The 24386-nt window shown below is 41.7% G+C and overlaps 1 protein-coding gene across 5 annotated transcripts in view; it reads left to right on the top strand.

Annotated features, from left to right (window-relative positions):
- Window positions 1–19740: 19740 nt before the first annotated feature.
- The window catches only part of CIT (citron rho-interacting serine/threonine kinase), a 171727-nt gene continuing 167081 nt past the window's right edge, over window positions 19741–24386 (top strand). For all 5 annotated transcript variants that reach the window (XM_043440393.1, XM_043440404.1, XM_043440386.1 and 2 more), the window contains exons 1-2: window positions 19741–19800; window positions 21742–21844. In XM_043440393.1, the coding sequence (XP_043296328.1) occupies window positions 21749–21844 (96 nt within the window). In that variant the 5' untranslated portion in view covers window positions 19741–19800; window positions 21742–21748. The remainder of the gene's footprint in view (window positions 19801–21741; window positions 21845–24386) is intronic.

Raw genomic sequence — 24386 nt, 5'->3', positions numbered from 1 at the left:
GCAGGTAACTTAAAAAAAAATTTTTACTGACAACTTGAATAATGCATGCTCATTATTAAAATTCATCAAACATGGTCATGTTTGAAAATGTATAACCTAGATGTGGCAAGGCTCCTGACAGTAACCACAAGCTCTCACCCTCGGTCCACTTTGAGGTTGCATTCCGGGCTTAAATGCAGTGCTAGAAAATCAGTTCCAATCCACTGTACATGATGGAGTGATAAAGTTTTACTGAAGATCTTTTGGAGAAGGTGTGGAAAAAGGATGATATTGCATACCACATAGCAAACGTCACAGCGATTCCCTTTAAACATGTTCATTCCGCCAGAATTTCTTCTCTAAATATCAGCCTCCTCTCCCGGCTCCTCCTCCTCTTTCCTTTTTTCTGTCTTGGTTCCCTATCACAGCATAAATTCCTCTCAATGGTCTGGAATAACTCAGTTCTGGCTCTCAACTTGTCTATCCCACTCAAAAAGAGAAAAGCTCAGTAGTTTGTTGATGGCATCCAACCCCTTTAAAAAAGAAATCAGCTCACTCTTCAGTTATTTGTCAAGAATGGCTAGGAATGGGCACTGGAGTTGGGTTTTTCTCGCTTGAAAGACCCAATAGTGTGTTTTTCTTTCCAGTTTCCCAGTCCGTGAAATCATGGTGGTAGCTGTGGTTGTAGCATTTACCCAACAGAAATTTGCTAATACTATAAATCACGCCCAACCCACCCAGCCAAGCTCCTTTGTAGGCTAGTGGAAGGCAGTGCCATGGGTTTGGGTTGGGGTGGAAGATAATTTTTGATGTCAAGAAAATAAGAGGAACTTCACTGGTGGTCTAGTGCTTAAGACTTACCCTTCCAATGCAGGGGGTTTGGGTTCAATCCCTGGTTGGGGAGCTAAGATTCCACAGGACTTGTGGCCAAAAAACCAAAACATAAAACAGAAGCAATATTGTAACAAACACAGTAAAAACTTTAAAAATGGCCCACATAAAATAAATCTTTAAATAAAACAGGTTTCTCCATATTGGTGCATATATAATATACATTGCTGGGGCTTCCCTGGTGGCTCAGACAGTAGAGAATCTGCCTGCAATGAGTGAGACCCGGGTTCGATTCCTGGGTCGGGAAGATCCCCTGGAGAAGGGAATGGCTACCCACTCCAGTATTCTTGCCTAGAGAATTCCACGGACAAAGGAGCCTGGCAGGCTGTAGTCACAAAGAGTTGGACACAAATGAGTGACTAACACACACACACATAATATACGTTATTTAAGAGAAAAACCACTGGCCCCGAATGGCATTACTTGTGCTAAAGTTCATGACAGCAAACCTAGCTTTAATACCTAATTTAGTTGCAGTTTTGACCCTCACCAGAAATGCAGTCTCTCTGTCGTGTCCTGCAACTTTCTTCTGCTGCTGCTCTTTAGTCGCCAAGTCATCTCCGACCCTTTGTGACCCCATGGACTGTAGCCCGCCAGGTTCCTCTATTCATGGGATTCTCCAGGCAAGAACACTGGAGTGGGTTGCCATTTCCTCCTTCAGGAGATCTTGCTGACCCAGGGATCCAACCCAGGTCTTCCACTTAGCAGGCAAATTCTTTACCACCGAGCCACCTGGGAAGTAGTTTGTGGGGTCTTATTTTCCGGACCAGGGATTGAACCTGAGCCCAAAGTACTGGAAGTGCTGAGTTCTAACCATTGGACTGCCAGGGAGTTCCATAGAAATGCAGTCTTTTTAAACTTTTAAAAATAAATGTATGTATGTATTTATTTTTGGCCGTGCTGGGTCTTCATTGCTGCTTGGGTTTTTCTCTAGTTGCGGCAAGTGGGGGCCATCCTCCAGCTGCCAGGCTCGGGCTTCTTGCTGTGGTGGCTTCTGTCGTTGCAGAGCACAGGCTCTAGGGTGCGACAGCTTCACTAGTTGTGGCCTGTGGGCTCAGTAGTTGTGGCTCCAGGGCTCTAGAGCACGCGCTCAGTAGATGTGCACAGGCTTAGCTCCCCAAGGCATGTGGGATCTTCTAGGGCCATGGATTGAACCCATGCCTCCTGCACTGGCAGGCAGATTCTTTAGTACTAAGCCACCAGGGAAGCCCTAGAAGTGCAACCTTTTAATTAACCAGTTCGGGATTTTCTAATTAGCACCAACGAGGTAATCCGTTATGTGGATCCTCTCCATTCCCCCCACTCCCCCCATCCCAGAGGATGAGAAGGTAATCTGCATGATAACCTGACCAAAAAGATATACTAGCCTGAAAATACAGTGATCCTTTATTTGTTTCCTGCTAATCGCTCCCTTCCCCCTCCTTCTTCCTACTAAAATCCTCCCATTTTGTACAATCTCTAGGAGTGCCCTTCTAGTTGCCAGATGGCATGCTGCCTGATTTCCTGAGTTGTTGAAACCGGCTAATTAGATCTTCGCATTTATTTGGTTGAATTTTTTTCTAACAATATAGAAAGTATAACTGTTATTTCTTTTCCCTCTCAATCATGCATTCTCCCCAAGATAACTCTATAGCTCAGCTTGTTGCTCTGTGATGACCTAGATGGGTAAGCTGGGGATTGGGGTGGGAGGGAGGTCCAAGACGGAGGGGATATATGTGCACATACAGCTGATTCACTTTGTTGTATGGCAGAAACTCACACAACATTGTAAAGCAATTACGCCACAATAGATTAAAAAAATATTTTCTCTCAAAAAAAGTTTTATAAATACTTTATTTTTTCCAAGCATCTCAGATATTCTTATTATATTTGTATGGGATTATGCTGTACATCCTGTTTTTAATCTTTGTTTTTAATCTAACAAGATAACTTAGACATTTTTCTTCGTGCACACAGAATCAGATTTTTTAACTGGATACGTAGTATTCAGTTGTGTGGCTTTACCACACTTAACTTAGTCATGTCCCAATTAATGATCATTTGTCTTTTTCAGTTATTATTATTTTTGTCATTTTCTGATAGGTAAAGTTTTTTCTTTCTTTCTTTTTTTTTCTGTAAATTCCTAGAGGAAGAATTACTGGGACAAAGGGTAAAAACATTTTTCATTTTTATAGATATTGCCAAATTGCCCTCCAAAAAGGTTTGTGCTGATTTAGGCTTCTACTAACAATGTCTGATAGAATTTTTTAAAAAATGATTTCCCAGATAAAGTTGAATGCTCTGATGGTTGTTGGCAGCCACAGCTGGGACTCAGCAGTGACGACTTGATTGATTTCTTCTTGAGCCTTTTGTTTTTTCTCTCCCCGGTTCCTTTATTCATGTCATTACCTCAAACGGAAATGCTTTCCCCACATAAATACCTCCCACCTCTTCTTTCAGATTTATTGCCAAATCCCCTCTCTAATTCAGTAGCTCTCAATTGGGGGCATTTGGCCATATCCAGAGATACTTTCATTTGTCACAGCTGGAGGTAAACGGTGTACTGGCATCTAGCGGGTAAGCATCCTATAATGCACAAGACAGAGCCTCACAATAAAGAATTATCCGGGACTTCTCTGGTGGTCCAGTGGCTAAGACTGCACTTCCAATGCAAGGGGCCCGGGTTTGATCCCTGGCTAGGGAACTAGATTCCACATGCCACAACGAGAGACCTGGCACTGTGCCACTGAAGATCCTGAGTGCTAGTGCAGCTGAATAAATAAATATTAACAACAGCAGCAAACAATCTAACCCCACAGGTCAAAATGTCAAGGTTGAGAAACCCTGCTATTGTCAAGTTGCCTTCTAGGGAGAAACTTCTGAAATCCTTATGCTTACTGTCCATGCTTCTAGTGCTGGCACAATATAGATTGCTTGATTTTATTAATTACCCTCTGTTGAGATTCATTTGATGGGAAATGACAGAAATTTCAGCTTGAATTAGTTTCAATACTAAAGGAAACTTATTGACTCACAAAACCGAAATATCCTGAGGTAATGCTCATTTCAAGCGATGCTTCCGCCGGTGACTCAAATGATATCACCAAGGTCCCAGTTAATTTCCAATTCACTTCCCTAGATGCGGTCAGTTTTAGCACAAGCTCCCCTTCCCACACATACTTGTGATGTTAAGACAGGTACAGATCCAGTTTCACATCCTTATATTGTCCTGTCCAGGGCTGCACTGTCCAAGACAGTAGCCATTAGGCCCTTGTGGCTCTTGAGAATGGTGCCTAGTCTGAATCAACACACACAGTTTTAAAGACCTAGAATGAAAAAAAATAACAATTTTAATACTTACTACATCTTGAAATGAGAACATTTATGATATGCTGAGTTAAATGGAAATATATTATTAAAACTAATTTCACTTTTTTCTTTTAAAAATTTGGCTACTAGGCTTCCCTGGTGGCTCAGATGATAAGGAATCTGCCTGCAGTGCAGGAGACTTGGGTTCGATCCTTGGGTTGGGAAGATTCCCTGGAGAAGGGAATGGCAACCCACTCCAGTAGTCTTGCTGGGAGAACTTCATGGACAGAGGAGCCTGGCGGGCTACGGTCCATGGGGTCGCAAACGGTCCAACACGACTGAGTGAATAACATACCGAGGGGAGTCCCTTGGTGGTCTAGTGATTAGAATTCTGGACTTTCACTGTCATGGCCTGGGTTCAATCCCTGGTCAGAGAACTGAGAGATCCTATAAGCTGTGTGGTAAGGCGAAAGGTAAAAAATAAACAAAAATAAATTTTAGGGACTTCTCTGGTGGTCCAGTGGCTAAGACTCTGTGCTCTCAAAGCAGGGGGCTGGAGTTAAATCCCTGGTTGGGGAACTAAGATCCCACATGCTGCACAACATGGCCAAAAAATAAAATAAAAATAAGTTTTAAAAAAGAAAATTAAAAAACAAAATATATAGCTACTAGAACATTAAGAATTATTTGTCCTGGAAATGCATTTAAAATAAGGCCTTATCTGGCGGTATCAGTGCTGTTCTGTTAATAGATAAATGGAATTTAGGTTCACATCTTACTTAGGTAAAGTGTGCAAAACCCGATGCAGTGTGTGATGGGCAGTCAGTAAACATCTGAGTCCTCTAACTTCTCAGTAAGTTTGGGAGTTTATCATCTCGTCTGCCTTTCAGACCTTGTTGAATCAACCTGTGGACCAGAGTGTTTGTTTATTTGACTGCAGAAGAGATTTTTGAGAAAATTGGTCTATCATGCAGATATACAAAATTTTCTTTTTTGTAACATAAAAAATGGAGTTTTATTATTGCTTGTGCCTCAACTGTTTAAGTGATATTAAAGGGCTTAGAGAGAAAAAAAAAAATAAAGGGCTTAGAGAAAAAAAAATCATATGTAAAACTTACCTTATATTCCTTTTGACTAGCACTGGTACAAGGGAAGAGATTCCTGGAAATGCCCTAAAGATGGGGCTTTTTCTATCCCAGAGATCACTGTAAACCTCTCCTTATGTCTCATTGGCTTTGGTTGGGTTTCCCCTACCAGTCACTGTAGCGGAAAAGTATGTGATAAACTGATTGACTGATGCCATATACAGATCCACCTCTGGAGGAAGGCTTAGATCACTTTTGTCTAAAGCATCTGTTTGAGAAGATGTGTGAGAGAGTGGTGGGGTTCACAAAGGATACTTGCAATTCTGTTTGCAGAGATAGGGTAAGAGATGCTGACTCTCAACTCCTAACTATGCTCTGAGTTGGAGACAATTTATACATTTTTTGCTGTTGATTACACAAATACTGCATGCTCATAATTTAAAAATTCAAACTCAGTGGACAGGAGTGGTGCACTAAGACTCTTTTCTTACACGTTTTGGGTAAGACTGTAGATCAGTGGTCATCTGGATTGTGAACGTCTTGAGGTCATGCCTCCTACTCTTTGCATTGGCTTTCATGGCTGACGCTCTGCTTTGCCTGGCACTGAGCAACTGTCCCGATGACAGTGGTGGTGGTGGAGACCTCCATATACACATAGGTGCATTCTCAGAGCCAAGCGTGTCCCGCTGGGGGGGTGGGGTGGGAATCCAAGCTGCGCCCTCCAGGAGAGTAGCAGTGTGGGCTCTCAGTATTTGGCGGGGAGCTAGACAAGAGAAGGACAAGAAGGAGCAGGTAAGGGGATGGGAGACTCACCCGAGATTGCCCTTACTTGTGTGGTGGATGCTGTTCTTGAAGGAGTTATGGTGGTCCATCTGTCAGTCACTGGGGATGGAGTAATCCCCATTTAATCCAAGTCAGCCTCACTTAAATTAAGGTGATATTGGCAGCCAGTCTGGACAATGTGGAGGGCAGACTCTAAGGCCACTCCCAACACCTAGGCTTCCTGATGTTCTTGTCCTTGTGTGACCTCCTCTTTGAGTGTGGATGGGACCTGTGACTTGAATATGGCAAAAGTGATGGGCTGGGCTTCCCTGGTGGTACAGTGGAATAAGAATCTGCCTGCCAACACAGGGGACACAGGTTCCATCACTTGTTCTGGTTCCACATGCCATGGAGCAACTAAGCCCATAAGCCACAATTATTGAAGTCCCAGTGCTCTAGGACCCATGGGTCACAACTACTGAGCCTGAGTGCTGCAGCTACTGAAGCCCATGTGCCCTAGAGCCTGTCCCCACAACAAGAGAAGCCACCTCAATGAGAAGCCCCTGCACTGCCGCTAGAGAGTTGACCCTGTTCTTTGCAACTGAAGAAAGCCGGTGCTCAGCAACAAAGACCCCGTGCAACCAAAAACTTAAGAACTTAGCTAATTAATTAATAAAAAAGTGATGGGCTGTCACACCTGTGATTAAATTATGTTAGACTGTAATGTCTGTACTAGCTTTGAGGAAGTAAGCTTGGTGAGCTTCTCCATGAACAAGACCACATGACAGGTAACAGGGTGACCTTCACTGACTTTCAAGGAACCAGAAGCTTTCAAGGAACCAAATGCTGTCAGCAACCACATGTGGTTAAATACAAGCCCTTCCCCAGTCAAACCTTGATATGATACCACTGAATACGACTGAAACCTCGATTGCAGCTTTGCAGAGGTTCTGCATTAGTGAGCCTGGACTCCTGACTTATAAACTGCGAGGTGATAAACCTCTACGTTTGTGGTAATATTGCACTAGGTAACTAATATAGATGGACTTGAGTGATAGGGTCCATTTAGTTTGCAACAGGTGTAGAAAGCACGTTATAGGGTTGTTCTCATTTCATTGACCAACAGTGAATAAAGAGATATGCCAGTGGCTCAGAAAACAGAAAACTATCTCCATCAGTTACCATGGAGAGATAGGCCCCGATTTTTGTCATTGATTGGCTACCACGAATATTTTCAATAGATCTCAGATCTTAATGATTTCTTATTCTTTGCAGAATCTTATACGCAGAGCGAAAAACTGGCAGAGGATCTTAGATTACCTTATTGTTACTTGGCAAAGAAAAGTGAGCTAGAAATCGTGCTCCTGAAGGCAGAAAGCCTTCCCCCCCCCAAAGGTGGTTTTTTGGACCCTGCTAATGGGGAGCGGAGAGAAAACTAGCTTGGAAGAGTGATCATCTTCAAACCACATCACTCCTTAATGAGAAATTTCATTTCTAAAAATAAACCCCCAAGCACACCAATTGAAAGAGAAATGTCTTAATGGTCATGGAAAATTTTCATGCCCAGAAAAACTAGGTATATTAAAACGCTGTCATACTTTTGTCTGCAGCCAACACAAAGGACACTGATGCATCAAGCCATCATTCTCTCTTCTCAAGTGCTTCATCCTAAATCACAGCCAACCTTGGGAGTTTGCAAAACCAATTCATGCCTGTTCTCTTCTCTCTTGCTTAGTGTGTGGTGGAATCCACCATCTGATGTTTGCACATTTATCCTCTTAAAACCCTAGAATGTATTTTGGTTTACAGGTGGCTCTGTTTTTTATGCCATGAAATTATATATTCTTGGAGCGCTCTGTGATAAAGGGGGGATCCTAAAGGAATTTAAACCTCTTGTTGGCCTTTTGGTAATAGGACAACTCTGGAAAGGGCATCCAGGATTCAAAGCTGAGAATGAAAATAGCTTCATGGACCCCACATTCCAAAGAAAAGAAAACAACTGAGGTCCTCCTCTTCTGTAAAAAGGAACCAAACTCCTTTGCTAGCTGCAGCCTGATGCTAGGCTGTATAGGGTGGAGATAAGGCAAGGGGTGAGGCTGTTCCTTCTCCTTCCCATGGCAGAAACTTTCTTAGTGATGGAGGGGACTACGGAGGAGCTGAAGGCATCTTGTTCCCAGAGTGACCAGGATGGTCAGTGGACTTGCTGAAGGACTCTCTGCATTCATGCTTTTTTTCTTCTTAGCTGGCCTCATGCATTTATTCTTCCCCCCAGATTTTATTTTCAGTGCCTTAAGTCTCTGCCACACCTTTCCCCCAAACCCTAAAGTCGGGTTTTTTTGAGTTGCATTTTAGTTGGAATTGCATTTAATTTTTTCAGCTTTACTGGGATATCATTCATATACAATAAAATACTATTTTAGGGATACATTTAGATGAGTTTTGACAGCTGAATACACCATGTAACCATCAATGCAATCAAGACATTGAACATTCTCAACAGCCTTGGAAAAGTCCCTCATGCCTTTTTGCATTTAATCCTCACTTCCACTACCAATTCCATCTGCTATCATTTTTTCCCCTTATTAGAATTTTACATACATGTAATCATACAGTATGTACTCTTTTGTATCTGGTTTCCTTTACTCAGCCTAAAGATTTGGGGATTTATCCATGTTGTTACATATATCAATAGTTCTTTCATTCTTTTTTTTTTTTTTTTTTTTAGTTCTTTCATTCTTGTTGCTGGGTAGGATTCCATTGTTTGGATAGGCTGCAATTTATTTATCCTGTATTTTATGTTTATGTTAATTTGAGAAGAAAAGAAATTCTTACAATGTTGATGCTTCCTAATTAGGAACAAGTTATGCCTCTTCATTTTTTTTTTTAACTCAGATCTTGTTGTTACGTCTGTAGTCAGCTTTGTAGTTTTCTTTATGTGGCCTCTGCTCTTACTGAATTTATTTCTAGGAACTTGATATTTTGTTGTTACTGGAATAGAATTTTTTTTCCCTTAACCTTAGCTCAATGGTTGCTGCTGGTATAGTGGAAAGCTATTGATTTTTCTGAACATTCATCTTATAGTGGGCTATCTTTTAGAATTCTTGTTGGCTCTAATAGTTTCTTAGTTGAGCCTCTTGGGTTTTTTTCAGGTTTACAGTCCTGTCTAATAATAACATCTCGTTTTCTAAGAGTGATACTTATTTCTCATTCTTATTCCTGTGATCTCCAGGGAAAGGGAGGAAAATGGGAGGAAGATAGCTTGGGTGTGAAGGTGGAGAGGCAGAGGGAGGGTCAAAATGAAGCAGCCTGGGAATTCTCTGGTTGTCAAGTGGTTAGAACCCTGTGCTTTCACTGCTGAGGGCCTGGGTTCAATTCCTGGTCAGGGAACTACGATCCCACAAGCCACGTGGTATGGCCAAAATAATAATAATAAAATAAATGAAGCAGCCTGAACTCTTGATGTCGGATAGTGCACAAATGAAATTAGTAGATACCTTATAACTTAGTCAGGGGTGTGAGCTGGGGGGAGAGTAGCTGGAAAAGGGACCCATTTCTTACGTTAGAAAACTGCGTAGGGTGAGGCCTTCCCCATAATTTCTAGTCTCTGTTTTAAACATCAGAGAAATGTTAAAGAGAGGAGGGGAGGGAACAGCATAAAGACAAGACCACTCTCCCACCCCACTCCAAAGCTCCTATTCTAAGGAGGAGTAGGGTGAGGTGTCAGAAATTGTGAAAACTTGAAAAAACCTGAAAGTTAGACAGTTTCCAAGAGATGTCTTTAAAAGGTTGAAAAGGGAGGTTCGATATAAGATGATTGATAGAAGAGATTGAAAAAAGATAAAATTGTTTCTTTTTTGGACAGATTTTTCAACAAGCCTGTTGCATTTAAAATGTCAGCTGCATTCCTATTGTTCCTATTTTAGGAAAGGGTGTAATTAAAAGGACACTGGAGAAGGCTTTGTCATTTGGGGAAAAGCCCATCTATATAATTTTTGTAAAAGTCACAATTTTTCGAATCGGATTTCGCTTTTCATGGTAATACCAGGTGGGCATCACCAGGTATATAATAATAAAGTCTTAGTGAAATATTGGGAGCTGCTCCTGCAAATACCGCTCTGGACCACTAGATGGCGCTACTGCTTTGGTGCGGCAAATAGAGAGTAAGCAGTGGTGCCTTAGCTACTTTAGAGACGAGGAAGCCACGGGTGGAAGTAGATAGTAGTCTTCAAAGTGAAAGTGAAAGTCGTTCAGTCGTGTCTGACTATACCGTCCGTGGAATTCTCTAGGCCAGAATACTGGTAGCCTTTCCCTTCTCCTGGGAATCTTCCCAACCTAGGGATTGAACCCAGGTCTCCCACATTGTGGGCAGATGCTTTACCGGTTGAGCCATAATGGAAGCCCAGACTAAAGATTATTAGAAATGAAATATAGGATTTATTAGACAGTGTGGAATGAATGTGATCTAGAGAGATGCCTGCATTTCATATAAAAATCTTCTATTGCTAAACAAAGTAATGCTTACTCCTTGGAAGGAAAGTTATGACCAACTTAGACAGCATATTAAAAAGCAGAGACATTACTTTGCCAACAAAGGTCCGTCTAGTCAAGGCTATGGTTTTTCCAGTGGTCATGTATGGATATGAGAGTTGGACTATGAAGAAAGCTGAGCAATGAAGAATCGAAGCTTTTGTACTGTGGTGTTGGAGAAGACTCTTGAGAGTCCCTGGGACTGCAAGGAGATCCAACCAGTCCATCCTAGAGGAGATCAGTCCTGGTGTTCATTGGAAGGACTGATGTTGAAGCTGAAACTCCAATACTTTGGCTACCTGATGCGAAGAGCTGACTCATTGGAAAAGACCCTGATGCTGGGAGGGATTGGGGGCAGGAGAAGAAGGGGATGACAGAGGATGAAATGGTTGGATGGCATCACTGACTCAATGGACATGGGTTTGGGTGGATTCAGGGAGTTGGTGATGGACAGGAAGGCCTGGCGTGCTGTGGTTCATGGGGTTGCAAAGAGTCAGACACGACTGAATGACTGAACTGAAGTGAACTGAAATCTAAATAATCACTTCATGCCCACTAGGAGTGGTTACTATTATTATTTTAAAATCTTTTTGTGGACATGCTTTTATTTCTCCTTAGTAAACACATATCAGATGGTATTGCTCATTCCTAAGGCAGGTTTATATTCCCCACTCCTTTTATTTTGGCTGCACCACGAAACTTATGGGATCTTAGTTCCCCAACCAGGGATTAAACCCATGCTCTTGTCAGAGAGAGCACAAAGTCCTAACCACTGTATTGCCAGGGAATTCCCTATGAGTTGTTTTTATTTAAAAAAAAAAAAACACAAAACAAGAGAATAACAAGCATTGATGAAGACATGCAGAAATTGGAGCCCTGATGCCTTGTAAGTGGGAATGTAAAATGATGAAACTCCTGTGGAAAACAGTTTGTCACTTTTTCAAATAGTATAGAATTACTGTATGATCCAACAATTCCACTCCTAGATATACACCCAGAAGAACTGAAAGCAGGGACTCAAAGAGATATGTGTACACCAGTGTTCATAGCAGTATTGTTCATGATAGCCAAAAACTGGGAAATAACTCAAGTGTCCATCAATAGATGAATGGATGAACAAAATGTGGTATATCCATTCAATGGAATATTATTCAGCCATAAAAAGGAATGAAGTACTGACACATATTATGACATGTATGAGCCTTGAAGACAATATGCTAAGTGAAATAAACCAGACACAAAAGGATACATAATGCATGATTTCACTTATTTGAGGTATCTAGAGCAGGCAAATTCATAATGACAGAAAGAATTGAAGTTATCAGGAAGCTCAGAGGAAGAGGGAATGGGGAGCTACTATGTAATGGACACAGAGTTTCAGTTCTGCAAGAAGAAAAGAGCTCTGGAGATGGATAGTGGTAATGTTTGCATAACAATATGAATATGCTTAATGCTGTCAAATTGTAAATTTTAAAATGGTTAAGATGGTAACTTTTATGTTATGTATACTTCAGTTCAGTTCAGTTGCTCAGTCGTGTCTGACTCTTTGCGACCCCATGAATTGCAACAAGCCAGGCTTCCCTGTCCATCACCAACTCCCAGAGTCCACTCAAACTCATGTCCATTGAGTCGGTGATGTCATCCAGCCATCTAATCCTCTGTTGTCCCCTTCTCCTCCTGCCCCCAATCCCTCCCAGCATCAGGGTCTTTTCCAATGAGTCAACTCTTCGCATGAGGTGGCCAAAGTACTGGAGTTTCAGCTTCAACATCAGTCCTTCCAATGAACACCCAGGACTGATCTCCTCTAGGATAGACTGGTTGGATCTCCTTGCAGTCCCAGGGACTCTCAAGAGTCTTCTCCAACACCACAGTTCAAAAGCACCAATTTTTTGGCACTCAGCTTTCTTCATAGTCCAACTCTCATATCCATACATGACCACTGGAAAAACCATAGCCTTGACTAGATGGACATTTGTTGGCAAAGTAATGTCTCTGCTTTTTATTATGCTATCTAGGTTGGTCATAACTTTCCTTCCAAGGAGTAAGTGTCTTTTAATTTCATGGCTGCAATCACCATCTGCAGTGATTTTGGAGCCCCCCCAAAATAAAATCTGACACTGTTTCCACTGTTTCCCCATCTACTTCCCATGAAGTGATGGGACTAGATGCCATGATCTTAGTTTTCTGAATGTTGAACTTTAAGTCAATTTTTTCACTCTCCTCTTTCACTTTCATCAGGAGGCTTTTTATTTCCTCTTCACTTTCTGCCACAAGGGTGGTGTCATCTGCATATCTGAGGTTATTGATATTTCTCCCGCAATCTTGATTCCAGCTTGTGCTTCTTCCAGCCCAGTGTTTCTCATGATGTACTCTGCATATAAGTTAAATAAGCAGGGTGACAATATACAGCCTTGACATACTCCTTTTCCTATTTGGAACCAGTCTGTTGTTCCATGTCCAATTCTAACTGTTGCTTCCTGACCTGCATATGGGTTTCTCAAGAGGCAGGTCAGGTGGTCTGGTATTCCCATCTCTTTCAGAATTTTCCACAGTTTATTGTGATCCACACAATCAAAGGCTTTGGCATAGTCAATAAAGCAGAAATAGATGTTTTTCTCGAACTCTCTTGCTTTTTCAATGATCCAGCAGATGTTGGCAATTTGATCTCTGGTTCCTCTGCCTTTTCTAAATCCCGCTTGAACATCTGGAAGTTCACGGTTCATGTATTGCTAAAGCCTGGCTTGGAGAATTTTGAGCTTAACCACAAGTAAAAATAAGTGAAAAATAAAAGAGCTATACAGGGCTGGATAGTATCTTCCCCCACATGAAGAGTTGAGAGGATTTATAGTGCCGTCTCCCCTAGTATTTTAACTTTAATAGAAGTTGAGAAATAAAGAGAACAGTATCATTTGGCCTTTTCAGACTGACATCTTTCACTTAGCAATATGCATTGAAGTTTCCTCAATGCTTTGATAGCTCATTTATTTTTAGTGCCAAATAATATTCCATTGCCTGGAATGTACCATAGTTTATATTCATCTATCTACTGAAGGGCATTTTGGTTGCTTCCAAGTTTCAGCAATTATGAATGAAGCTGCTATAAACATTTGTGTGCAGGTTGTTGTATGCACCACAGTGTTCAGCTCCTTTGGGCCAATACTGAGGAGTGTGAGACTGCTAGATTATATGGTAAGAGAATGTTTATTTTTGTAAGAAACTGCCCAACTGTCTTTCCAAAGTGGCCATCCCATTTTGCATTGCCACCAGCAACAAAGCAGAGTTCCTGTTTCTCTACATTCTCACCAGCGTTTGCTTTTGTCTGTGTCTGGATTTTGACATTTGAATAGGTATGCAGTGGTGTGTGTGTGTGTGTGTGTTAGTCACTCAGTTGTGTCCGACTCTTTGCGACCCCATGGACTATAGTGATATCTCGTTTTAATTCACATTTCAATAATGACATATGATGGGGAGCATCTTTTCATGTATTTATTTGCCATTTGTGTATCTTCTTTGAGGAGGTGTTTATTAAGCTCTTTGGCCCATTTTTAAATCGAATTTCTTGTTTTCCTATTGTTGGGTTTTAAGAGTTCTTTGTATATTTTGAATAGCAGTCTTTTATTGGGTATATCTTTTTCCTCCCAGTCTGTGGTTTCTATTTTAATTCTCTTGAACAGTGTAGGGATTTGATGCCATTTTTTTTTTTTCTAGTTGTCCTTGGAAAGGAGTTGTTGTGAGTCAGGGGCCTAAATTTCTTGTATTATAAATGGATTGGAAGTTATAAACACTCCTGAAATCAGTGGGCTGAAGGATTAGAGGTATGTTTTACAGTTTATGACATTTTTTTTTTTCAGTATATGACATTTTTGAAGCAACACAATTAACTGATAAGTCCCAGTGTTATAGAAAAAATGTCTAGGATTAAATGGCAGAAAGGCTAATTGTTGTTTAATTGAATTTTGAAAATTCATTCTTCCTTGTTAGACACTGTGTCTAAGGTCAAAGAAGGCAAAAAAAAAGAAGGAAAGAAAAACCCCACAAAAACATAGATGGGAACTCATGCAGACTTGCAGAAAACATTTGGAAAATGAAGGTGTCAGAATGAAGTTCTAACAATCAGTTAAAAATTTCAAAACATTTAAAATGTATTTTGTTTTGTTTGGAAGTTTGGTTGGAGTCCAGTGATTAAGAGTGACTTCCAATGCAAGGGGTGTGGGTTATCTCTGGTAGAAGAACTGAGATCCCACATGCCAAAAGGTAAAAAAAAAAAAAGAAAAGCTGGACTTCCCTGGTGGCGCAGTGCAGGGGACATGAGAGTCCAATCCTGCTCCTGCTCTGCGCGGGTTTGATCCCTGGTCTGGGAAGAGCCCACATGTCTTGGAGCAGCTAAGCTGATGGACCACAGCTACTGTGACTGTGAGCCACACTCTGAAGGCTGCAGGCCTTCCGGCCTGCTCTCTGCAGCAAGAGGCGCCACTAGCCAGGAGCCCACGCACCGCAAGGAAGGGCAGCCCCACCTGGTGCAACTGGAGAAAGCCCCGAAATAAATAAATAAGTTAAATAATTTAAAAAATGTTGAATGTATTCATTGGAAATTTTCATGTCAAACATCTCAGTTCAGGGCAATTTTGCCCTCCAGAGGACATTTGGCAACATCTGGAGACATTTTTGACTGTAACCTCTGGGAATGTATGCTAGTAGACAGGGTGAAAACCAGGATACTGTTAAACAGCCTAAATACCTGGCTTGGTGGACTAGCTATTCTTTTTCCTAACATTCAGTAACACGTATAATTTAAAAAATAAATGACATTCGTATATGACCTGAAAGCGTCTTTCAAATCAGCGGTGGGGAAAACAGGTCCTACCTGGGATATGGCTTGCTCTGAGAAAGCACTCAGCTAATGGTGCTTTCCAGAAGCTTGAGTTAGTAGTTACCCACTGCCAAAGTAGCTTGAGGAACTCTTGCCAAAGGGACCAGAATAACTTATCTCTTCATAACTAGAATGGGGTTAGCTTGTCAGATACTTTTTCTGTCCCTTGGGGGGATGGTGTGTACAAATCTGTTTTTTTTTTTAACTTAATTTTTAATGGAGTACGATTGCTTTACAATGTTATATTAATTTTTGCTGTACAGCAAAGTGAATCAGTTATACATATACACGTATCCCCTCTTTTTTGGATTTCCTTCCCATTTAGGTCACCATAGAGCTTTGAGTTGGAGAAGGCAATGGCACCCCACTCCAGTACTGTTGCCTGGAAAACCCCATGTACGGAGGAGCCTGGTAGGCTGCAGCCCATGGGGTCGCGAAGAGTCAGACATGGCTGAGCGACTTCACTTTCACTTTTCACTTTCATGCATTGGAGAAGGAAATGGCAACCCACTCCAGTGTTCTTGCCTGGAGAATCCCAGGGATGGGGTCGCAGAGAGTCAGACAGGACTGAAGTGATTTAGCAGCAGTAGCAGAGCTTTGAGTAGAGTTTCATGTGCTATTTAGAGTAGGTTCTCGTTAGTTATCTATTTTATACATAGTATCAATAGTGTATATATGTCGATGCCAATCTCCCAATTTTTCCCACCCACCCCACCAGCCCCCTTGGTATCCATACTTCTGTTCTCTATGCCTGTGTCTCTATTTCTGCTTTACAAATAGAATACAATTCTCAATGTTCCACTAAGTCTAGTTTGAGTCTTGCGGTCATTCCTCTTGTCTCTTTAAGGTGCCTTGGAGTATCTCTGCTTATCGTCCAGCTGAATGCTCTGAGGGCAACCACGTTTCTTTGGTCTTCATGTTTTGGGTATTTGCTGTGATATACCACCTGCCATCCCCTCTCTTATTGCCACAGTCTTCTGGCATCTCCACTGTTACAGGAACTTATCACAGAGTTTCACAATCGTTTGCCCATAGCTCCATCTCCCCACTGTAACTGACTTTTCAAAAACTGACAAGGAGGGTATCTGTTTCCTTTTGGTATCCCTGGTGCTGGGCACCATAATTGCTTTTTAAAAAATAAAACAAATGAAAGATTGAATGTAAAAACATCATAATGTCCTTCATTATGACTCTGTCATGATGTTCTTCCAGAATCTCCATCATAGTATTCGTCACGGATTCACATTCTGCATAGAACTAGTAGTTGTTTCATTTTATGCAAGAACAAAGAGAAGGTGTCAGCTTTCCTGTCAGTCTAGTTTTAATGATGATTAATTCTATTTGGCAGTGTCTTATCCTTTTAGTATTGGCGCACCATTCTTGGTCCTTCCTAATTTTCTTTCCTCATACGCTTCCTGTGCAGTTAGTTACTACTTTTGAAAGAATTTCCTTTCTCCAATTGGAGTTCCTGTGGTTTTTGCTTTATGTTTCTTTATTCTTCTTATTTATTGTGTATTCTTTGTTCTGCTTCACAAAGGTTTTGCTAAGACCAGCAATTGTTCTAATAGGATATTCTAATAGGCAGGATTCAGGGCAATAAAAAATCAGGCTGTTAACATTGTATTCTAATTTAGGATAAACAAGTCCCATGATCCTGGTAAAGCCTACTTCTGACACTTGAAAACTAACAGATTTGCCTGGATTAGAAAAACCAGCAACATTAGAAAAACCAGAAGCATTGACTAGATCCACATTCACATCTTTCTGAGATTCTTTATGTCAAGTCAACAGTGGCTAAGACCCACTTTGCATTTCTCCTCATCTTACCATCCCCGAACTTTTGCTAACCTTCTTATATCATTAGAAGTCTTTGTTTTTTCTTTCTCTCCCTCCCTCTTCCCCTCCTGCTTTCCTTTTTAAATGTGACCAAGCCACTCAACTTGCAGGATCTTAGTTCCCCCAGCATGGACTGAACCCAGGCCCTTGGCAGTGAAAGAGTAGAGTCATAACCACTGGACTACCAGGGAAGTCCCTAGAAGTAATTCTTATTTTCATACATTTTTCTGGACGGGGTCAGCCCTTGCAACATGACAAAAGCAGAACATGGGAAAATTTCTAACATCTTCTGAGAAGCAGGTTTTGTATAGAGAAAAGGATTAGAGGTCAGATAGTCCAGGAGTTCCAAACCTAGCTTCACCACCTAGAGCCGATCAACTCCAGATTAGTCACTGTGTATCTTTCAGACTCAGTTTCCCCATCTATAAAATGTGGATTATAATTCCTCCCTCTCAGTATTAGGTTATAGTAAAGATTAAATGAGATGTACTTGATAAAGACATAAAGGGAGAAGGGGCTTGATAAATTGTAGCTGTCATTATTGTCCCAGGGATGAATAGCAAATTATGTTTCTGGGGGAAAAAAAGCATATTAAGCAAGTCTGTACTTTGTTTTGTACTGATGTGCGTATGAGTGTGTGGGCCTGCATATGATAACATGTTTCTAGTTCTAGTAGTGTAGGGATTATAAAAGTACCGAAAGGACTGCCTCCCTTTCACATTTAAAAAATATACATAAATAGAACATGTGTGTGTCTTTAGTCACTCAGTTGTGTCTGACGCTTTGCAACCCATGGACTGTAACCTACCAGGCTCTTCTGTCCATGGGATTCTCCAGGCAAGAATTCTGGAGTGGGTTGCCGTTTTCTTCTCCAAAATAGAACATATATACACACAACTTACTAATTATAAAACAATAATCTATTTTATTACTATAGTCATTCTAAGAATTAGATCATAGGATCATCCTGACTGGGGCTTCCCAGGTGGCGCTAGTGGTAAAGAACCTGCCTGCCAATGCTGGAGATGTAAGAGACACAGCTTCAATTCCTGGGTGGGGAAGATCCCCTGGAGGAGGGCATGGCAACCCACTCCAGTATTCTTGCCTGGAAAATCCTACGGGCAGAGGAGCCTAGCGGGTTGTAGCCTATAGGGTCATGCAGAGTCAGACACGACTGAAGCAACTTAGCAGGCAGCATCCTGACTCCCTGAAAGGACACCATCCCCTTGATAACTATCCCGAGTTCTGCTTTACTTTCTGATTTTATCACCTGTAGGTACATCCTTCACTAAATATTTTATTTTGTTTTGCTTTTGAAATTTATATTAATGAAAACATACTTTAATAACCTATAAGGGAAAAGAAACTGAAAAAGAATATAGTATAGCTGAATCACTTTGCAGGATACCTGAAACACAACATTTAAATGAACTATATGCTTCAATAAGAAAAAGAAAACATACTTTTTTCTACTGTTATGCTTCCTTCACTCAGCATTGTTTTGAAACGCATTATGTCGTTGTGTTCAGCTGTAGTTGTTCCTTTTTATTGCTGTATGAGAACACTGCAATATAAAAAATGATCCTTTCTGTTGCTGATGGATATTTGGGTTGCTTCCCAGTTTTTTTTTTCAGGATGCTGTGCAGGTACTATCTGTACATTCTTGTACACGTCTCCTGGTGTACACAGTTAAGAGTTTTTCTAAGGTATACCCAGGCGTGAGTCATAGACTGTGCATGTCATCAACTTTAGCAGAAAATGGCAAACTCTTTTTCAAACAAACAGTACTGTTATACTCCCATCAGCTGTGTACCGCCAAGTCTTGCCAACACTGTCAGATCTCCTCCCCACCAATCCGCCCCAATCTGGCTGCCTGTTATTGTATCTCTTTGTGGTTTTAGTTCTCTTATTTCCTGATGATAAATGACGTTGAGTACCTTTTCATATATTTGTTGGCCTTTTGGATTTCGACTGTTTAAGTCTCTTGTCTTTATTTTAAAATGTTCTATGAGACAGTTTCAATATCATCGCCTTCTTGTTGCAGTCGACAAGCAGTCATTGAGATAGGTGGAATCTCAAACTCAAAGCCTCAGCTGTAGCCTGTTAGCAGAGAACCAGCTGGTTTATTTAACAAAGTAACAAGTACTTTTACCTTAGCCAGGATTGATGAACAAGATCACCAATCAGAGCGGCCGGGCTGCCTTCCTCCTTGCAGGTGGCCATGAGAGCAAGGGCCACTGCCCCAGCATTCTCCTCAGACATCCCAGACATAAACAGACGCGTCCTCAAACCTTGCATCCTTCTGCTTAACCGCCAATTTCAAACTTCCAAGACCTGCCCTACCGGGTCGGAAGAAACAATTTCATTGGCCCTCTCTTTCACTTCCTCGGTCCCTTTAAGGACTTGGGCAGGGCCTGGTTGAGATAGAACTGTCCATCATACGAGCGGGAACACTGATTGGTCCAGATGTGACTGGCCCCACCCACGCCGTTCCCAGTGTTCAAACGCTACCGCGGGAGGCACGGGGTAGAGCGGCGCACAAATAGCGCGGTAGGCTGAACGGTGAGTCTGGTCTCCCCAAGCCCAATTCTCCCTCACCCCACTTTGCAAGACCAAGGGAAGGGCCTCCTCCACCACACCAACCCCGGCTTTGCTTCTCGCAGCAGGGAGGGCGGCAGGGGGTCGGGAAGGTCTTTCCAGGCTGGCGGTGCAAGGGCTTATCCACCGTCGCAGTCGAGGGGTTGGCTAGGCTGTGCTGCGGCTGGAGGAATTTCCTTTCTCCAGCGGGGTGGAGTCCTGTGTTTCTTCTGCCCTGCCTCCTGTCGGCATTGCTAGTCGGGGCCGGCAGCGCCTTAGAATGTGTGACCCTAACTTACTTTGGTGTCTTCATACTCTTCGCCCCAACCCGTCACCGCCTACTTCCTGCCTCTTTCACTGTTCCAGTCCTACGTGGTTTCCCAGCTACTGTTAGAGAAGCCCAGGGCTTGCCTCAGAACCTTAGCTCTGGCTGTTCCCTCTGACCCCAGGATACTTTTCTTTACCCAAATATCAGCAAGGCTTGCTGCTACTCCCTTCAGATCTTGGCTCAAATGTTACCTGTTCAGTGACGTGGTGTTGGAGAAGACTCTTGAGAGTCCCTTGGACTGCAAGGAGATGAAACCACTCAATTCTTAAATCAATCCTGAACATTCTTTGAAAAGACTGATGCTGAAGCTGAAGCTCCAATATTTTGGCCACCTCATGTGAAGAATTGACTCCTTAGAAAAGATCTTGATGCTGGGAAAGATTGAAGGCAGGAGGAGAAGGGGACGACAGAGGATGATATGGTTAGATGGCATCACTAACTTGATGGACGTGAATTAGAACAAGTTCCCTGAACTGGTAATGGACAGGGAAGCCTGGTGTGCTGCAGTCAATGGGGTCGCACAGAGTTGGACAAGACTGAACTGAACGGTGAAGTTACTCTGACTACACTGTTATACACACACTACCATGCCCCAATTCCTCCATTTGTTTTTTCTTATTTTTTTTTTAACCCCATAGCTTCCAACATATCTGTATTATGTAATTTACTTATTTTCAATCATTTGTTCAATAACTGTTTATTAGCATTTATGTGCTAGGCTATATATGTCCCCATTATATTAGGATCAAAGTCCCTGACCTGGTGGAGCTTATATTCTAAGGGGGGTTGTTGTTGTTGTTGTTCCGTGGTTAAGTCATATCTGACTCTTTGTGATCACATGGACTGCAGCTTGCCAAGCTTCCCTGGCCTTCATTTTCTCCCAGAGTTTGCTCAAACTCATGTCGATTGAGTGTGATGCCATTCAACCATCTCATCCTCTGTCACCCCTTCTCCTGCCCTCAGTTTTTCTCAGCATCAGAGTCTTTTCCAGTGAGTCAGCTCTTTGCGTCAGGTGGTCAAAGTGTTGGCAATTCAGCACCAGTCCTTCGAATGAATATTTAGGGTTTATTTTTTTTAGGATTGACTGGTTTGATTTCCTTGCTGTCCAAAGCACCCTCAAGTGTCTTCTCCATCACCACAATTCAAATGCATCAATTCTTGGGTGCTCAGCCTTCTTTATGGTCCAGCTCTCACATCCGTATATGACTATTGGAAAAACCATCACTTTGACTATACAGTCCTTTGTTGGCAAAGTGGTCTCTCTCCTTTTTAATATGCTGTCTAGATTTGTCATATAGCTTTTCTTCCTAGGAGCAAGCATCTTTTAATTTCATGGCTGCAGTCACTGTCTGCAGTTATAAAACAAATTTTAAGTAAGTGAGTATGTCAGATAAGTGTTCCAGTGTTACTCCTGTTAACACTGAATAAAAGTCTGATTTTTATCTGTGTCACCAGACTGAGCTTCCCAAGACCCAGTGGTGGCTGATTTTTCACCTCCCTACCCATGATATCTTGAGGGAAAGCTCAGGATCTCTCAAACCTTTCCCGTTCAAATCTGCGGAACACACTAACCTCCTCCTGTCTCCTGTCATCCCCAGTGGGGAGATGTTGAAGTTCAAGTATGGAGCACGGAATCTGCTGGACGCTGGTGCTGTTGAATCCATTGCCAGCCGGGCCTCCAGGCTGAATCTTTTCTTCCAGGTAACAGACTGGCTTGTCAATTTTGCTCACCTGTGTGTGTTTTCTTGGAACCTCTTTGTGATTCAGAGGTTATAGGAATTTGTTGGAGGACTGAGGTGAATCTAGGAGAAATCCCATTTGGTGTTTTATATATGCTGAAAGTTGTGGGAAAAGGAGCCATTGTGCCAGGAGTGAGTAGCTGAACTTGCCCTGGAAGGGGGGGACGTTTTTGAGGATTTCACACATGTTACACTTTTGCACTAAAGTTTGCCCTTTTATTAAAGAAGGAAAAGTAAATGAACAAAGACACTCTTTTGACTGGAATTTCTATAGGTGTAACCCTATAGAAATATAGAAATCTTTTTCATTCAAGGGATGTTTATGTTTTAAAAAAGTTTTGATAAATACCAAACCTGAACAACCCACATCCCTCTCAAGATATAGACCATTTCCATCACCCCCCAAAAGATTAAAACTTAATGTTGTGAGATTTTTTTTCCCAAGTAGATTTCTAATTCTTTTGTTTGTTGTAGAAATCCTTGTTTGATAAGTCAAAGAGAAAATATAGATAGTGGTGAAGATTTAGGTTTGAATCCTGGCCCCAGAATGTGTTAGCTGTGTTACCTTGGGTGAGTCAGTTGCCTTCTCCAGATCCATTTTCCATTATTTGTATTATAATAGAAGTTATAGCACCTAATTTACAAAGTTATGAGGATTAAATGAGATAATTCATGTACTTAGTGTTTGCCCAGCTCTTGGTAAGCCCTTTATAAATGATAACTATTATTAATGATGAGTGTAGAAATAGTATTAGCTACAGTAATAATAAATTTATGTTCACTACTAAATAAGGCATTTTGTAGGATTATCTGTATGATGATAAATCTAAGGTGATTTACAATGTTATATTAGTTTCACTATTAATATGTTCTTGAGGACATTTTCACCAAGACATTGGTATTGGGGAATGTTTAAACAGATCAGAATGAGGACAGAGTGAAATCTTAGGTTGTTCTGTGGGTCACCATTTAGGTCATGAGGTATTTTTCTCTTATGAATGGTCTATTTTTAACCTCAGCTGACTGGAGAGCTACCACTTTTTAACCCATTAATCGTTTTACTCCAAAACTTCCAACTTACGACAAAATTCTTATAATGTGCAGATATGGAGAGGGACAGAGACTTGTTCAGAATCACGCAGCTTTTAAATGACAAAGCCATACCCCATTTTGGTGTGGGTGTGTAACTGCTGGGCAACATTGCCAGTGTATATCAGAGTTTAGTAAGTATATCTTGTACTTAAATGTCATTATACCAGCAAAGATTGTGTGTAAATCCTCAATTCATCCTTTTTTTTTTTTTTTTTAATAAGTTCCCCCTGTGCCCTGAAAAGCTGTTATTTGCAAGCATAGCATAACCCCAGCACTTGCTTTAATATAAGCAGGATAAGGATACTGTTTTTGCCCCCCATTCAGATGAAACCCACTCCTTCTTGGGTGGGACTTGAACCCAGCCAAAACTCAGATTGGGACTTGAGTCCATCATTCCTGAGTTAGGAGGGGACTTGAACCCACTTTTGTTGTTTTTTAAAAAATTTTTTATTTTGGCTGCACTGGGTCTTCTGTTGCAGCGTGTGGGTCAAACTCACTGTCTTTTAATTGAAACTGCTCACCTTGTGTCAGAACTTACTGAAGCTCAGGTTCTTTTCAGCACAGAAATGTCAGAGTGAGTTTGTTAGCAGAGGATGCTTGTGAGAGATACAAATGGTCTGGCAGGGGAGCTCAGCACCGAGAACAAAGAGGGCTACATTTTCATAGTCAAAGAACAAGTGGGGAGTGGAGTAGACCACCTTCCTCATTTTGGGGTAGATGTTCAAGGCTTAGGTCTTTAGTTCTCCTTTGACCTTGTATGGTTAATGAGGACTGTCACGGTGTTATTTAAATCATATGTATATTAACAGAAGAAAGGTAGTATATACTAAAATATGGTAATTCGTCTCAGGTTTTGATATTATGACCCCTTTCACCTAGTTTCTTTCCCTTTCCCCCTCTATTCCTGTCTTGACTACCTGCAGAAATGCTATTCTTCAAGGACCATTAACTCCCTGACTTCACGTAACAAGATTCAGACCTGATATCTATTGTCTTGTGTTTAAACTATTGGCACCTGTGGCTTGAGTGTGCCTGGCAATTGGATGCATCTGGTCTTCCTTCAGGGTAGTGTAGATTGTTACCGAGGTGAAAGTGTCAGTCGCTCCTTTGTGTCCGACTCTTTGTGACCCCATTCATGGACTGTAGCCTGCCAGGTTCCTCTGTCCGTAGAATTCCCCAGGCAAGAATACTGGAGTGGGTAGCCATTCCCTTCTCCAGGGGGAGCTTCTCAACCCAGGGACTGAACCCAGGTCTCCCGCATTGCAGGCGGATTCTTTACCGTCTGAGCCATCAGAGGAGATTGTTGCTAGGTTACTGGGTTCTTTTCTAGAGTGGTCATTAGCTTACAGCAGTCTCCCAAATGCCCTTAAAATTCCCTCTTGTCTTTAATCCCTGTGGGATTTCTAAACTAA

Source organism: Cervus canadensis, chromosome 1 (genome assembly GCF_019320065.1).
Source record: "Cervus canadensis isolate Bull #8, Minnesota chromosome 1, ASM1932006v1, whole genome shotgun sequence".
Classification (NCBI taxonomy): Eukaryota; Metazoa; Chordata; class Mammalia; order Artiodactyla; family Cervidae; genus Cervus; species Cervus canadensis.
This window is presented reverse-complemented; position numbering and strand designations above follow the sequence as displayed.